The 17010-nt window shown below is 37.0% G+C and overlaps 1 protein-coding gene across 1 annotated transcript in view; it reads right to left on the reverse strand.

The window, feature by feature from the left end:
• TLL1 (tolloid like 1) overlaps positions 1-17010 on the reverse strand; it is a 332054-nt gene that overhangs the window by 138046 nt on the left and 176998 nt on the right. The window contains exons 6-8 of the mRNA XM_036763870.1: positions 14117-14295; positions 5313-5418; positions 1477-1601 (exon numbers count right to left, since the gene is read on the reverse strand). Of these exons, the coding sequence (XP_036619765.1) occupies positions 1477-1601; positions 5313-5418; positions 14117-14295 (410 nt within the window). The remainder of the gene's footprint in view (positions 1-1476; positions 1602-5312; positions 5419-14116; positions 14296-17010) is intronic.

A 17010-nucleotide genomic window follows, 5' to 3' on the forward strand; every position in this document is an offset into this window, starting at 1 on the left:
CCACTTTCTTGAAATAGGCTTCATATCTGTAACATCTATATCCTTCATAAAGGATACAGAATGATTTAAATTCAAATATCAATTGTTTGCTTTAAAATGATATTTTCTAAATCATTTGTTTCACTTACAGAAAATAGGCACTTAATAAATATTTGTTGATTGATTTTTTAAAATTTCACTCAAATAGCAATACAATTTTGCTATAATCTTTTTTGCAATGCTAATTTTTAACAATTTTTCCAGATATGACAATGGTAAAAGTTACCAAATTCCTTTCTGAACTACAACCATTCCAAATGAGTGGATTTAAATTAATGATATTTTACTATATTGTCATCACTTGATATCTAAGATAAACATTCCCTGTCTTTATTTTACAAAAATATACCAGCTGTAAACAAGTCGGAAAAACACCCCACAAACCAGTCATGTACCGACAAGTCACGACTCTTATCTCTTTCAGGGCATTTTACACCGAAAAGGAAATTACGGTGCCATAGGTCTGCTTATGGTGCCGTAACTGATTCCTGCTGAGTTTAACACATTTCTGTCAAATCAATGTGCAAATGTATCAATTGGTCCCTTTTCAATGCATAAAGTAGGCCCTTCGATAGACAAGAACCAGTTGTCATATGTCATACCCATTTCCTTAATTACAATTACTCATGTACTTGGTTTCCTAAATTGCTCTACAGCTTGAGTTCATTCAGGCATGAAATCATGAAAGATGCCAAGAGATACGGCACACTTAAACTATCTCTGTACCTCGTCTAAGTCCTTACTTGACTAATTTCAAATATCTTGCTTTTAGTAAGTTGACCTGAACTATGTGTGACTAGAGTAAGAAAAAATATATAGACACATTACATTAGCATACGATTTTAAATTATATTTCATTCATTCAAAATAGAAGGCTAAATTGAAAAAATATTAACTGTAATTAGGCAAAAGAATCAATCCTTTTTAAAATATAAATAGAATCTCAAATAGGTGCATTTTTATTCCTGTAATACAGAATTCGTGCTATTGGTCTATTTGTTAATAGTACTGAAGTGCATTTCTAACAAAAGTCCATCAAACCAAAAAATTATCTAAAAATGTTATGTTGACTAAACTTAACCTACTAAGCATAGTATTCAGGTCACATAAATCAGTATAGCTCAATGTTTGAAATATGCAATTATACAATATACAATTCCATAAGAAAAAGAAGGCAAAAAGAGCATGCTGATATTCTTTCTCTCTTCTCTAAACAAAGGGAACCCCCAAACTTAGCTGTATTAGAAATTTGATTTTTAACCCTTGGCTTTTATTTCAAGTTATATGTGTTCCAGAATTCTCTCCTCCCTTATCTTATGATTATAGACTTGTGTGTGTCATTTTCCCACTTGGAAAGTGAGTAGTAATTGATTTTCTATTACTGTGGAATGTCACAGGCAAGCACAGTCTTGCTGGTGTGTTTGTATGGTATAATACCTGGACATCTATACAGCTTTCTTGCCTGTGCAATATCTCCTTTGCTCAAGCGTGTACGTTGGCCAATTGCAGGACGTATACCGTTGTCATCGCGGGAAGGAAGAATGGTATCTAGAAACATCCCCCTGAAAAAAAATCAAAAGAGAGCCATACAATTCTGTTAGTTTTTAGTCATCAAAATAAGCTCCTTATCTTTGTCTTTCAGTGTTTACAAATAACATAGCTATGTTTTACAACACTGAGTGAATTGAAGAGAGAAGTTCCCAGGGTTGGACAAAATTGCTAACAATGGTGTGTATTAAAAGAAAGAAAGAAAGTAAAGGGGTTTTTTTTGTGGGTTAATGTAAAATAGCATTGACATTTCTATTTCTTGTAAAGTCAATGGTGTTACTTAAATTTTCTTTTGAAACTTAACACAAATGGGAAAAAATCTTCTGTGATAGCACATATTCCCACATTGTGTGCCTTTTGTCTTGGTATGTCAAACAAGCATGAGAACCCCAGGGAAGCTCAAGTAGGAATGAGTATTATCACACTGTGAAGTTTTCTTAATAAGGTGCAGTTTCCCTCATAAAATTCTAAGTCATTTCCCCACTTGAAATTATCTAAATAAATTTAAAAATGGGTCCGAATACCTCACAAAATCACTGTGAGAAAAGCATTTTATAAAATACTATATAAATGGGAGCTATTACTACTGTCTTAAAAGTTTCTTTTAAGGTACATAGTAGAATAAGGAATAATTACGGTACAGATTACTTGGGCAATATATTTAACTAATGATGTTTTTCCTTTCAAACCTTTGACTTAAACTATCCTTTCGGATGAAAAGTCTTTTATTATGAGACTTAATTTAAAAAAAATAAAACAACAAAGCCCTTTGACAAATTACATACACAGAGGTTCTTTCAGACCTGACTGTGCATCTGATTGTTCACTAATATCAGGTGCCAGATCTACAGCTTACATTCCTACTGGAAGGGAGAACTTTAGAGTTGCTGGGTAAACATCCTTAACATTTAAGTGCATCCCATTTAATCTCAGCGACCCACACAGGCATTCAGCCTTATGGTATCACTGCAACCATGGGTTTGTGACTCTCAATGGACTTGTAAGATGTACTTTCAATCACTATTACTCTTTCTACCCATTTCTATTTCATGACCTGGATACAGTACACTAATAGTCCTGGCTTTATTTCATATTCTGTGCTAAACATTTATCAAAGTAGCAATGAATTGGGAAATGACATGCACCAAGAGAAAATGCTTTGGGGAAAAATAACTTTCACAAACAGATTAAAGTTAAATGTTGATACACTATAAAGGATATAAATATCCTTTATATAAATATCCTTATAGACATTGTCCTTAAAAATTGTGCTTATGACAACATAAAGGATACTTGACACTATAAAAGCCAATTAGACTTTATGAGTTCAAAGTAACGACAGAACATTCATTTTTCAAACTCATTAAAATGTCTGAAGTGTAGAAAACTGCATTTTTAACTGCAGTTTTATTAAGCAATCTCATCTAGGCTGTGATTCATGAATGACAGACTAGAGATTTCAAGTTACTTTCTCTCATAGTTGGCTCCTGTTACATAGCAGTTTGTTCAAGGTGAGGTTCAGGGTTCAAGCTCTAGAACATCTAGCAAAAATATTTTTGTTTGTCTTGGAGAGATGATTCCAATATGATTAAGGTAAAAGAAGGATAAGCAGCTCCCACTCCCATATGGAGCCCACTTACAGTCTACTGCACAAAGAGGGGAATAGGACACACTGAGGAACTGAGCTAGGAATTCAAACGATTCTGGCAGTAAGAGAAGGAAAGGAATAGGGGTCTTAGCACCGGTTAATTTGGAGTAAACAGGGTATATGTGGAGAAAAAAAGAGTAAGGTTAATTTGTCAATATGCACATATTTCAAGTGTCATAGCTCAAGCTGTGTTGAAAAAAATTTTAAAAAGGAGTTGAAATGTATTGCAGTTTTGTGATAAGCCCTGCTGTATTAACCTGGAAGCTAAATCAATCATCACAGATTCTCTATCAGTGAGGTCAGGATTAATGGTGTCTTAGTATGTCTGTAAGCCACTGAAAAAAATCCTTTTCACATTTTATTTTATATAGAAAAAAGAGTCTCAAAAATTTTCTGACACCTTCTCATCCTAAAAATTAAAGTTGAATTTGAGAATGCTGCCATTTTGTATATTTCTGATGAAGGATAACATCGGAAATTAAATGATGAAGTTGGTTTCATTGTGGCTGAGTCAACTCAAAAGAAAGATTCTCACAAAGGCTTGGATACCTGTATTGATTCCACTCTCCATTTCCTAGAAAAGGAGGAGGAAACATTTTCCTTCCTTCTCATGGCAGTAACCCTCTACTTCCAGAAAACAGAATTCAGGTTAGTTCTATGGGTGTGATTGTTCAGTCACATAAGGGTTTAAACAAGCCTTTCCTGACTAGCCTGGGAATCCAATCACCATTTGTAAAATTATAGTCTCCAAACCTCCTCCAGTAAACCTTTCACTAGGACTTGGAAAAAGAAAAAAAAATGATTAATGGGTACCACTTCCTCTCCCTACCACTGCACTTTGGTGGAGATACTAATGAATAAATGTCTAAATGTTGGCAGACAGAATAAAAGCAAGTTCAGGGCATAGAAAAAACACACTGAAAACCAATCTTTAATGTTTGGTGGTGGGTTCTTAAGTATAACCTGAAGTTTGAAAAACTGTCAACAAGTTAAACAGGGTCTAGAAAACCAATGCTGGTTCTTTGCTGTAGTAATAGAGAACTGGACTTAGAATCAGAGGTCTCAGGTTCAAATTTCATATCTACAACCTACTACCTCTCTGATTTGGGGCAAATCACTTAACATTTCTGGGCCTCAACTTCTGCACATATAAAAAGAAGTGAGCTATATGGTTTCTAAGGTTTCATCTAGGTCTAAATTACGAACCTATGATTCTTAATGGAGAAGTCAATAATTTAACTGTAAGAATTGGTTTAGATTTTTATTTTTGTTTGTTAGATTTGTAATTTCATCACTATAGGGAACTCATGTTGAGGAAATCCCGTCTACCAATGTACATCTTCAACTATTTTGCAATGAATGTCTTAGAGAGTTGACAGGTATATTAAGAGGTTAAGTATTCACCCAGTGTAATCTGTACGTCAGAAGCAGGATTTGAACCCAAGTTTTCTGGATTCTGAGGCTACCTATCCACTGCCTCTTGATAGAAATTGACAAAATATAATTTCATATCATTTGCAGTGAGAGCTTTCATTGTTCTCCTATCATCTCACCATATTATTAATTCAAACGTATCAATATTGTAATGTGGTGTAGGAAAATGTGAGCAATAGAAAACGACAAAGAATACAAGACACAAATCAGTCTGAAGAAGAGAATGAACATTTCAAATGCAGTACCCATAGATCCACCTTGACTGGCGTATTTGTATTTTACTTTGATGCTGACTTGGAAGGTTTCTTAATTTACTCCTTGATTTACTAAAGTTTGTATAATCAAATATGCCATAATAATATATCAAAGTAAAATATTTTAACTGAATTAAACTCAGTAAAAAGATAATTTTGAAGCTAATCTCAGCAAATGTGAAATCTTATAATATGCTTTAAAGTAAAACCTGGAAAAATTTCATATAATCATACAGTATTAATAAAAATATTTTTCTCATTTATTTCTCCTACAAGGCAGTAGCATTTGAAGAATGTTCTTCTATTTCCTAACATCAAAACAAAGGTTCTGAAGCAATCATACAGGGGAATAGAATTAAAATTCAAAAGTTATAACCTGAGACTCCAACCTTGAGAAGGTGTTCCTGGCATAGTGCATAATACTGTCAAAATCATATGATTCCCCAAGGGAGTTCACTTCTCCAGGCTCCATCTTCAGGAAGTTGTACTCTTGACCTACAAATCATTGATAAGCACAGAGAGTTTCTTTCAATAGATCATACCCAGAAAAGAAAGGAAAAAAAGCTTTGGTTCATTTCCAGGACCCATGCTTAGCTTTTACAAAATTCATTACCGGTATGGGGAGTACAGAGACATACTTCTAGCTAAACACAATGCAGCTAGATGGTGCAGTGGATAGAGTGCCAGGCATTAAATCAGGAAGACTCATCTTCCTAAGTTCAAATCTGGCCTCAGATACTTCCTAGCTGTGTGATCCTGGACAAGTCACTTAACCCTGTTTGCCTCAGTTTCCTCATATGTATAATGAGCTGGAGAAGGAAATGACAAATCACTCCAGTATCTTTGCCAAGAAAATCCCAAATGGGGTCACAAAGAGTTGGACATAACTGAAAAACAATCAAACAACAACAAAATACATGCAGCTCATGAGGCCCTCCCCTCAATTCAGGGTAGACCCGAATGAACAAAAATTAACTTTGTTAATAAATTATTGTTTAAAAAATCTGGTGAAATATACATTCTTGTTGGACCCACATATGCTTTTACTAACATGTCTAATTAGAGAGACAGGATGGCACAGTAGAAATAGCATTGCCTGTAGTATCAGAGGAAACAAGTTCAGACCCTAGCTCTGACACTACCTGTGTGACCTTGGACAAGTCATTAACCTCTTTGGGGCTCAGTGTTCTCATCTATAAAATGAGAAAGTTGTATTAGATAATCTCTGAGATTCCATCTTGATCAACATCTAAAATTCTTTAAAACAAATCCCTACTCCTGGATTATAATCCAACTTCAGATACTTTAACTGTGTTTTCATCTTATACCTATGCCTATTTGTATAACTACTCCCTGATTGCAAAAATCTACAATGACATTCTTGTGATCAGTTGTTCTTCTATTTTATACTAGAGTTTCAGCTCTACACACAAATGCACACACAATTTTACAGCCTTTTAAAACTAGGAAAATTGCTTTCCAGAATCTACTTCAAAAAATAAAACTCTGATGGAACATGAAGATCCATAGGGAATAAATCTTCCTGCTCTGGGAGAATTTTATTTGACAGATGTGGCTATGGTTTAGAGAATGAGCCTTCAGTTTAGTGGTGCAATGGACAGAGTACCAAGTTTCTAGTCAGGAAGACCGCCTTCCTGATTTCAAAGCTGGCCTCCGGCACTAGCCATGTGACCCTAGACAAGTCACTAACCTCTGTCTGCCTCAGGTTCTCATCTGTAAAATGAGTTGGAGAAAGAAATGGCAAATCATTCAAGTATCTTTGCCAAGAAAATGCCAAATGGGGTCACAAAGAATCTAACACGACTGAAATGATGGAACAACAACTTTCAATTTATATCTCAATCATTATTATATCATTACCATGTATTGGTATTTTAGTGTTTAGTCCTTGATACCTCTGGTCTTCATATATGTGTACATGTGCATCTAAATTCTACTACTTCTTCAGGGTCAAAGACCTAACTGATCAAATCTAAGCTGTGCTCACCACCACTGCCCACACCCACACCCACGAACACAAACACACACACACACATTTAGGCTATTCATATTTCCCTTTATCTAAATTTGGAAATCACAGGAAGTCACGCACATCATCAGTCACTTAATCCGTGAGCATTTATTAAGTACATACTCTGTACCAGGCATTTGTGCCAAGTGGAAATACTTTTAATTATTAAAATTCTCAGGTGAAATATTAAGATTCAGAAATAAAAACAATGGTTTTACATGATAGATCCTTTACCAGAGAGAAAAAGGCAGAATAAGTAGTATTTATTCTTGCCAATAATGGAAAAATATTTCTGAATATTGGAATAGTACAATTCTATACATATTTGTCCAAAGTCAACACCAGCTTGAGGTTGGTGTGGGAAGGAGAAACATCTTTCCTTTCCTACATGTTCCAAGGAAACCCCAGGCCACTCAGAAAGGATATAAGTTAGTGTGAATGATGTGGGAATGAGGTTGGGGATGTGAAGAGACCAGTGGAAACTGTGGTCCCAGATGTTCAGACTAAAGACTTCTAGCTTATTGACAACAGTGTGACCTCCATGAATTCTGGTCAATTGACTCCTCAGGCTCCTATAACCACATCTTCCTGGCATGTCTGCCATCTAGACTGCAATCCTTTATTGCAGGAACTCTGTAATATCTCTGATTTTAAGAAAAGAAATGAAACTAACCTTCAGAAGAAGTTGTTTTACATGGATAAGGACTCTATAATAACTATGGACCAGGTCCATAGCATTATAAAGTATTCAAACAGAATTGGTAATATACTCAAGTTAAAATGCCTTTTCATTTTTTTAAGTCTGAATATGTGAATCATTCATTGATTCATTCAACAAATATTTATTAAATGCCTACTATGTGCACACTGCTTTAGGTGGTAATTGAAAACAATGTACATGCAAGGCAAAAACTGGGAGGGAATGGGACTTTTAAAAAAAATTATTGCAAACTATATATCTTAGATCTAAATAAGATTAGCATTCTCACTATTCACTTTTGACAATTTGTGAAGCTATTAATCTTAACATCAAAAAACCCCACCCATTACAGTGTATGATTGGAGTGTAAACAAGAAGACTACTGTCTGACTTCCAATCAATTCAACAAGCATTCATTAAATACCTACTATGTGCAAAGCACAGGGTTAGGCATTGGAAATACAAAGACGAGAAACAACATAGTGCCTGACCTTGAGGAGTTTACAATCCAACCGAGGAGAGCAAAACGTGTGTGTGTGTGTGTGTGTGTGTGTGTGTGTGTGTGTGTGTGTGTGACTTATTTGGTAGCATATATTGGCAATCAATGCTGGATGCATCTGCATCTGAACTCTATCCTTGATTTACAACCTAAGATTCACTGAAATTTAATAAATGTAAAAAAGGAAGGAAGGAAGAAAGAAAGGAAGGAAAAAAGGAAGGAAGGAAAGAAAGCAGTGAAGCACGGTGGGAAGTAACCCAGAGAGGAGAGTTTTGATAATGAATTGTAAAGGAGAAATCATAGAAAATGGCCCAAAGCTAATGGACCCCATTTGATTTTCTTTCTCTCCAACCTCTTGGGCTGGTACCGCATATGTGAAAACTGCTACCACCACCACCTCCAATATGCATATACCAACATAAAGAGAACAGAAATGTCAATGAAGTGAGAGAATCCTAAAAGAATTGTGATAAAAGGGAGAGTGTCTAGACACAACAACTGAAGAAATATGAGTATATTCCTAGAATGCATCAAGTCAACAGTCAATAACCAAGCATTTATTAAGTGATTAATAAGTGCCAGGCAGTGTGATAAGCCCTGAGGATACAGAGAAATGGGGACACATGCTACCTGCCCTTACATTCTGATGGGGAAGATAACATATAAATAATTTTGTATATGCAAGGTGAATAGTATAAATGGAAGGTGATCTTAAGGGGAAGTCACTAGTAGGCACTGGCAGAGGGGTGACTGGGTTCTACTGAAGATGGATTTTGAGCTGAGTTTTTTTATGAAGTCAGAGAAGCTAGGAGTTGGAGGTATGTAATGGCAAGCAAAGTGAGGCTTTTGTGGTCTTCTGTTTTGAAGTGCTTCTCAGCACTAAGGCAATCAAGTGCCTTTGATTGAGTTTTGCCTTTGTTTGTAGGAAGGCCCATCAGGTGAGGTGTGAAGCACTCTAGAGGTGTGAAGCTCTCTGACCCTAAAGAAATGTATATATACTCTGAGGTTAGGATTTTGTTTGGGGCTCACTCACTGGAAAAGTGTAGTGTAATTTGACCAGATAAGATTGGGTAGCTGTTAAGGAGCCCCCCAGCTTTGAAAAGCCAGATGTTGGTGCCTCTCTCTCTGGTAACTATGTATGTACTACTACGGTCAGACAGAAACATGTCTGTTGATCTTTTTATATTGTCTCTTTGTAATTTCTGTTTGTATTTTCTCTGAAGTTCGGGGTGCTGACTTTTTCCCCTGAACTAAGTGAATGATACATGTATGTTTAATTAAAGTGAGATTATAAACCCCTTAAAGTTGCTTTACTTTGAAAAGCAGATCAAAGAACCTGTGTGAGTAGCCCTCCTGTGTGTTGGTGTTGTTGGTCTTACACAGCCACAATAGTGGCAAGTAGCATTGTTGTTACAAGGTAAGAAATGGGGAGTATTCCAGAAATGGAGGACCACTAATGCAAATGTACAAAGTCAGTAGTTGTTTGTATATAAGGAACAGCAGCTAGGCCAATGCAGATTGACTGGAGGGTATGTGGAGAAGAGTGAAGTATAAGAAGACTAGAAATGCAGAGAATAAACAGGTTGTGAAAAGTTTTAAATGTCAAGAGAAAAAGGATAATATTGAAGGTGAGCTAGTCATCTAACCTGACTCTATCCTAGAATACACGAATGGAAGGAGAAAGAAATAAGGTTGGAAAGGTCATTAGGCACCAAAACATACTGGACCTTAATTTCCAGACTAAGTTTATATTCTATCCTATAGACAATGGGAAGTTATTAAAAGTTTCTGAGCAGGGGCACATCCTAAAGGACATAGTCAAATCTGTGCATTGTCAAGTGTGTGGAGGGGAGTAAAATATAAGAAGATTTTCTACACACACTTTCACCTACCAAGTCTAGCCCTCATCACCTCTCCCGTGGAGCACATGGTAATAACAGCCTCCTACTTTTGCTCCCTGCCTGAAGTGCATTAGGAAGATCATTTCAGCAACCACGTGAAGGATGGATTGGAGAGGGCAGATACTAGAGGGAAAGGAACCAGCTCAAAAAGTATTCTACCACTCTTGGGAAGAGGTGATGGGGTGTGACATTGAACCGACCTTAAGCCTCAGTTCTGAGTAAAGTTCTATATGAAGGTTCTTATCCTTCAAAAATTCTTTCCTAACTAGACCAAACTGGTCTTGCTGGCTCCAATTACTTCAATTACCCCACTCCATCTCTGCTCTTTCAGCATTATTGAATATTCACCATTTGTCCAAAACTGGGTCTGGAAGAAGATTCAGAAAGAGAGAGAATTTCCACTATTAAGAAATTTCCCTAACACTCATGCAGAAGTGCATCTAAATACAAAAGCTTACTTCTTTCACACTGATTTTCCACGTATATTTGATTGTCCAGACTTCCTCATTCATAAGAACAAGAGTAATTTTTGAGAGTTACTTTTTTATAATTTTCTAAAGCACTGTGCAAAGAGTTTGGCATAAAGTTTCATCTTTAAAAACTTTCTGGTAGACCAACTTCAACCTATTTTTCAAACCAGTGAAAAGAAACACATTTCATAAATGTGTTTTTTTTCCACACAAACTTTCCTCTCCTGAGTATATGAAAGAATCAGCTTTGGCCCCAGCTAAATGAATGCTATATTGTTTCCTCAATTGTAGCATTCTTCTGTGCTTGTTTGAATGTTAGGACTTCTCAATGCTATTCTAAGCAGGGAAGTCTTCAATTCTAATGAGACCAAAAATAGCTAACAGCTTACACTGGGCATAAGTAAAGGAATAACCCTTCCTATACCAAAACCTGAGATTGTTCATACTTAAAATGCAAATCACCCAGCAAGAGCATCCAGAGAGAAGAAATTTGTTTGGAAGTTTTAATGTACAGATCTCCAACAACATAATGAGAAGTAAAGACATATGTAGAAATTCCACCTAAATATAGGACTAGTACATCAACTATCAGAGAAAATTAGGTTTTAATTTTAAAATATATTTCGATTTTTTCAAACTTCTTTTGAAGCAGTACATATTTGTTATATCAGATCTAAATTAAATCATTCAGCAGAAATAAAGTCTTGTGTACACCATGGACAATCAAACTCATCCTTCTTCTGTAATTTCCTATTTCTGGAAAGGTACCACCATCCTTCCATTCACCCTGGTCCTCTACAGGAGTGATCCCTTACTTTCCATAACCCCTCCCTCATATCCAGTTACATTCCAAATCCTGCGGATTTCACCTGCACAATAGTTCGTATTAGTCCCATTCCTTCTATACGCATTGGCACTAATCTAGTTGGAACCCTCATCACTTCTTGCCTATAGCACAGTAGCAGACTCCTAGGTGGGCTTCTTTCCTCAAGCCTCTCCCCTCATCACTCTTATCTTCTACAAGCTGCCAAAGTTATATTCCAAAAACACTTTTATTGCTATGTCACACCTCTGCATAATAAATTCCAGGGTCTTACTTTTGCCTCAAGGTTCAAATACAAACTCTTCTATTTGGCATTTAAAACCTTTCACAACCTGACTCCAATCTTCTAGGCCAGAATTATATCTAACTACCCTCTATGCACTACACAGTCTAATCAAAACGGCCTTCTTGTTCTTCATACACATTTCTGGGCCTTTGTAAAGTCTGTCCTACTGCCTGAATCACATTCTTTCCTTTCTTCCACCTCTCAGCATATATATTATCCTTCAAAGCTCAGTTCAGACACCACCTTCTACACAAGGCCTTTCCTCATTCTCCCTGCTAGCTGCCAGAGCCTCTTGCCGAAATTACTTCACATTAATTCTGTATATCCCTTGTACATATATTCATACGTACATGTCTCCCATGATAGAATCAAATCTCCCTGAGTACATGGATTGTTTATTTTTATCATCTCATTTGATATCCCACCAGCTCCACTGTTAGGATCAAAGGATTTAAAAGTGGGGGAGGAGATTAGAGATCATTTAGTCCAATGTCCTTTTCACAGATGAGGAAAGGAAGGTGTAAAGGTGTGAAATATGTCTATACCATTTTAACATATCTGATCCTGGACTTAAACTTAGGTCTTTCCTGAATGCAGGTCTGGTACACTTTTAAACTATGTAAACACTGTGAATTGATATAAGAGAAAAATGAAGATGAGTATTTATCTGGGCCTTGAAAATATAATATGTAATAGCTGTGACAGAGTGAAAACAGTACTGGTTTTCTTCTCAGGAAATCTGAATTATTATCCCAGCTCAGATACTGACTCACTACATCACTTTGGTCAAGTCACCTACCTTTGATGTCTGTTTCCTAATGAAAAGGAAATAGTAGTATACTTCTTGCCTCAGAAGTTGGTTGTAAGAATTAAACAAGACAGCAAATATAAAGAAATTTTCATCATAAAGCATAATGTGATTTAGCTATCATTAAAACATTTCCCATTTATAAAACATTTAGCATTGTACCATGTGCTTTCCCCACAACAGCCCTGTGAGGCAGATAGGTAAAGGAGAATGGTAGATAAGTCAATGTAATTGGTATCCAAGAAGATCTAGGTTCAAATTCAGTCTCAGATACTTAATAGCTATGTGACCTTGAGCCTCAATTTCTTTATCTGGAATATAAGGATAACAATAGCACATACCTTACAGGGCTAGTGAGGTATCAAATGAGATAATATCTGTAAAGTGTTTTGGAGACCTTAAAGCACTGTAAAATGCTAGCTATTATTTTTATTATTATCAGTGCAAGAAGTATTACCCTCATGTTAAAGATGAAGAAACTGAGGCTAACAGTTTAAGTGACTTGTCAAGTTTTATCACTCAACTATAACCCAGGTCTTCTAGGTCTAAGCTCATTCTTTTTACAAGAGGCCTCCAAAGATGTTAGTCTAACTATAAATAACACTTAAACTTCCCCTAATGGAGCTTTTAAAAACTAAATTGAAAACTGAAACCAAAGCAACTAGGCCACTTGAATGTGAATGTAGATACTGCTAAGGCAACACCTCCAAGAAACTCAATAAAAAATCTCTGATTTGTCCCATATCTTTAGGGTTCTTCCCTGTGGGAAAAGTGTGCTAAATTTAATTTAAATATGAAGAAAGAAACAGGGACTCAGGCAAAAGATGTTGAATTTAGACTCAAAGGATCTGGGTTCCAACTGTCACTCAATCTCTCTTATCTATAAAATGATGACGCCTAAGGTCTTCCAGCTCTAATCTATATCCTATGAGCCTAACACCCAGAGCTACCCTGAGTCCCAGGACATGATACTTTCCACCTGACAATTTCAGGAAGAAAACATACAGAAAGTAAGTATATTCAGAAATAATAAAGCCGAAATATCTTAAGAAAATTCATGTTTGGATCACTGACTCATATTTCTATTTGAACAACCTTTTGTGTTGGCAAGAGGATTGGGTGGAGGGAATGCACTGACTGTAATGTACTACACTGAATACACTGGCCTTAATGTTACCTGATCAAATACAGGCTTTTAAAAAGTTGCATTCAAGGTTGAAAATAGACAATGAATAGTGTTTAGAGGGGAAATGCTCAGAAAATAAACAAAAAAAACACAAAATTCAAAATTATTCACCAAAAGACAATCTTTATTTTCATGTGAGACAAATAACATCTTCTAGATTCAACTAAAAAGCGAGAAAGCCAAAGGAGCATATCAGAAAGCCTTTCCCACTGACTACAACACAAAGGCAGTCTGTCAAAAACACGATCTAAGCATCTACCACATGCCAATCACTGTACTAGGCATAGTGGAAAAACAAAGAAAGGGAGTATCAAGAATGAACCTTCTTTTCAAAAACAAGAGACTGAATAAACCAAATATTACTTGAGATGAATCAAAGTGTTTACATTAACACATATCCAAAGATCAGAATATGTTTAAAAAACAGAATAAAATACAATGTAAAAACGCTCAGAGTCCCTTCAAATGTGACATATCTATTACCTCACCTGGCTGGATGTTTTCTCTTATGATGGTTACATGTTTATCTCGGTCTGGTCGTGTGTGTTCATGCCAGAAACCTATCACATGGCCCAATTCATGGACCACAATTCCGAATTTATCACAGTTCTTGCCAATAGAGATAGCCTGAGGTCCATTGCCTCTTCGACCCACATAAGAACAGCATCTGGAATAGAATGAAAAAGGAAAAGGAAGTCATGGATATACTACATGAGGAGTAGCCCATTTGTGAATAACCCAGTGAATAATCAGATGTCCTTGTTCACGAAGAGCAAAGCAATCCTTCATTCATAAAATGTAAGGCGTTTTTATCAACCTTCCAATCTTACGTATCACAAAATACTTCAGAAAGGATTAGAGAAGAAGTTCAGGAATCATCTCCATCTTTCAGAATGCCAGAACAATAGGGAGGGTTGGATGGATGACAGGAAAGGAAAGAAGAAGGGAGGGAGGGAGGGAGAGAGGGAGGAAGGGAGGGAGGAAGAGAGAAAGAAGGAAGGAAGGAGGGAGGGAGGAAGGAAGGAAGAAAAAGGGAGCAAAGAAGGGTAAGAGGGAGGGAGGAAACAAACAATTATTAAATACCTATTACATGCCAGATACCATGCTAAAGGCCTTACAAACATATCACTTGATCCTCACAACAACTCTGGGAGGTAGATGCTGCTATTATCCCCATTTTACAATTGAGCAAACAGAGGCAGACGGAAGGTCAGTGACTTGTCCAGGGTCACACAGTGTCTGAGCCCAGATTTTCACTCAGGTCTAACTGACTCCAGGCCCAACACTCTATCTGCTATATCATCTTGCTGCCTGGAAAATGGATCATTTCTGCAGAAATGAATTATAAAATTCCAAAATTCATTTCACTATTTACAAGAAAATCATAAAAAGATCATGTTATTTAACAGGCCCAAAGTGACAAATAATTATTTCAGTTAAGTAACCTAAAGGCATGCTATATTTTTTCCCAGGTACTCCAATTTAATTCCCAAGTCAGAAACACAGTAGTTGTCACAACCCAAGTTAAGTTATGCTAAGCTGCCAGATCAGTTTTAACATCTTTTTACTGTTTACATCTTCCTGGAAGGTGTCCTATACTCAAGTATTTACCACAACATATATCAAGGATCTCTGTAACTTTTTCTCAAATTGCTTTTTGTGTTTATGTACTTACAGCCTACATATATTTTAAGTTCTTTGAGAATAGGTACTAGTCTCTCAAGATAGTATTATTTATTCTAAATTTCCAATATAATTAAATAATTAAAGTTTACAATAAATATACCTTAAGCCATTATTTGCACTCTGTGTACAAGTTATATTTTTTTTAAATTAAAATGACTCTCTCAGTCTCTCTCTCACACAGTGTCTGTTGATTTTGAGGTATAAATGTTCACTCTGAAAATTTAACAATCAGCTCTCATAAGCCAGTCTGAGCTGGCTCCAGTAAACCTCTAGGTCTAACTCTCATGCATCTAAAATAGATACCTAAAATGCACATTTTTAAAGAACGAAATGGTACAAATTCTCTAAGATTACATTTTTCTACTCTACATATCACATAGATTGAAGAACAGCTTGAAAAGGAAAATCTAAGTAATGAAGCAATATTTCATTGGTTTGGGGCAAAACATAACTATTTATACACTTGTCTTCTTTTTTCCAGCACTGAAAATCTATTTTTAATGATAGATTACAACTAAGACACAGGGCGGGTAAGAGGACAAGAGCTGGATTGTCTGTGGGCTTGCATTATGTTGATGGTCTGCTCAGGAGCTGAGGCTCTGGGCCCGATGCCAGGTCTTGCCAAGAGGCTCTCAGCCTTGGGTACTGGTGATCTGGAAGGGCAGCAGGGCCTTTGTGTTGCAGGGGAAGCAGTAGGGTGACTCCTTTAAAAATAGTGTTGCTGTTGCTGCTGCTGATTCTTGGTGGCGGCCTTGCTGGCCAGGTCCTTGGCCTTCTCAGTAGCTGCCAGACCAGTTTCCTTCACCTCCTCAGTTGCTTCCTTAGCTGTTTCAACAAGTGTCTTAGAAGGAGCATGTTACCTTGCAGTTTGGCTAAGATGTACTCAAAGCCTTTGATTGTCTTGGTCACATTACTTTTGAATCTAGCTAGGCCAAACTCCTATACAGCTCTGGAGACCCCAAACAAACTGGAGGAGACCCATCAGATTTCAGTCCAGCCACTGTTCTCAGGGTTCACACAGTAAACACATCTTTCCTCTACCACCATCAGCCAGGCATGGTTGATGTTCCAGGTGAAAGTGGTCTGGTTCTGCGGGTCCATGATAGAGTCCTAAAGGATGTACACTATGTGGGCTACATTAGCAGAAAAGAAGTGCTCCACCCAGTGGGGCATCCTGTTGGTCTTTGTTAGACGCCTTCTGGACAGCAACTTCTGATAAGGAGTCACCTCCCGGTGGTGCACAATGTCCTCCATCAGCACTTGCTTGCTGTAGGGGTTGGAGTAACGCTGTCAGAAGGCAGCAAACACTTGGTCCCAGGATCTCCGGAGCGTGCTCTGACCCAGGAAATACTTCACCATCATCCTGGCGGAGGTCAGGATTGGGGCAGTGTCAGGGGGTGCACAGCACGGGGGAGGCAAAGAGGGGAGAGATGGGACACCATCCCAAAGCCACCACGGCCACCACATCCACCACCGCAGTTGCTGTCACCATAAGAGGGTGTCCAGCAGCTTGGCACCTATTTATACACTTTCAACTCCCAGCAATAAGGACTTCATGTGAAATAACAGATGGAGCACTTAATAAAAATGAGAACTGCCTTCACCACAAAGCATTAGTTATATACGATACGGAAAGGCAAAGGATTGTTTCTAGCACTGACATATTTTCTGGGCCTATCAGAAATTCAGTTTTGCA

This window comes from Trichosurus vulpecula, chromosome 6 (assembly GCF_011100635.1).
Source record: "Trichosurus vulpecula isolate mTriVul1 chromosome 6, mTriVul1.pri, whole genome shotgun sequence".
Taxonomy (NCBI): domain Eukaryota; kingdom Metazoa; phylum Chordata; class Mammalia; order Diprotodontia; family Phalangeridae; genus Trichosurus; species Trichosurus vulpecula.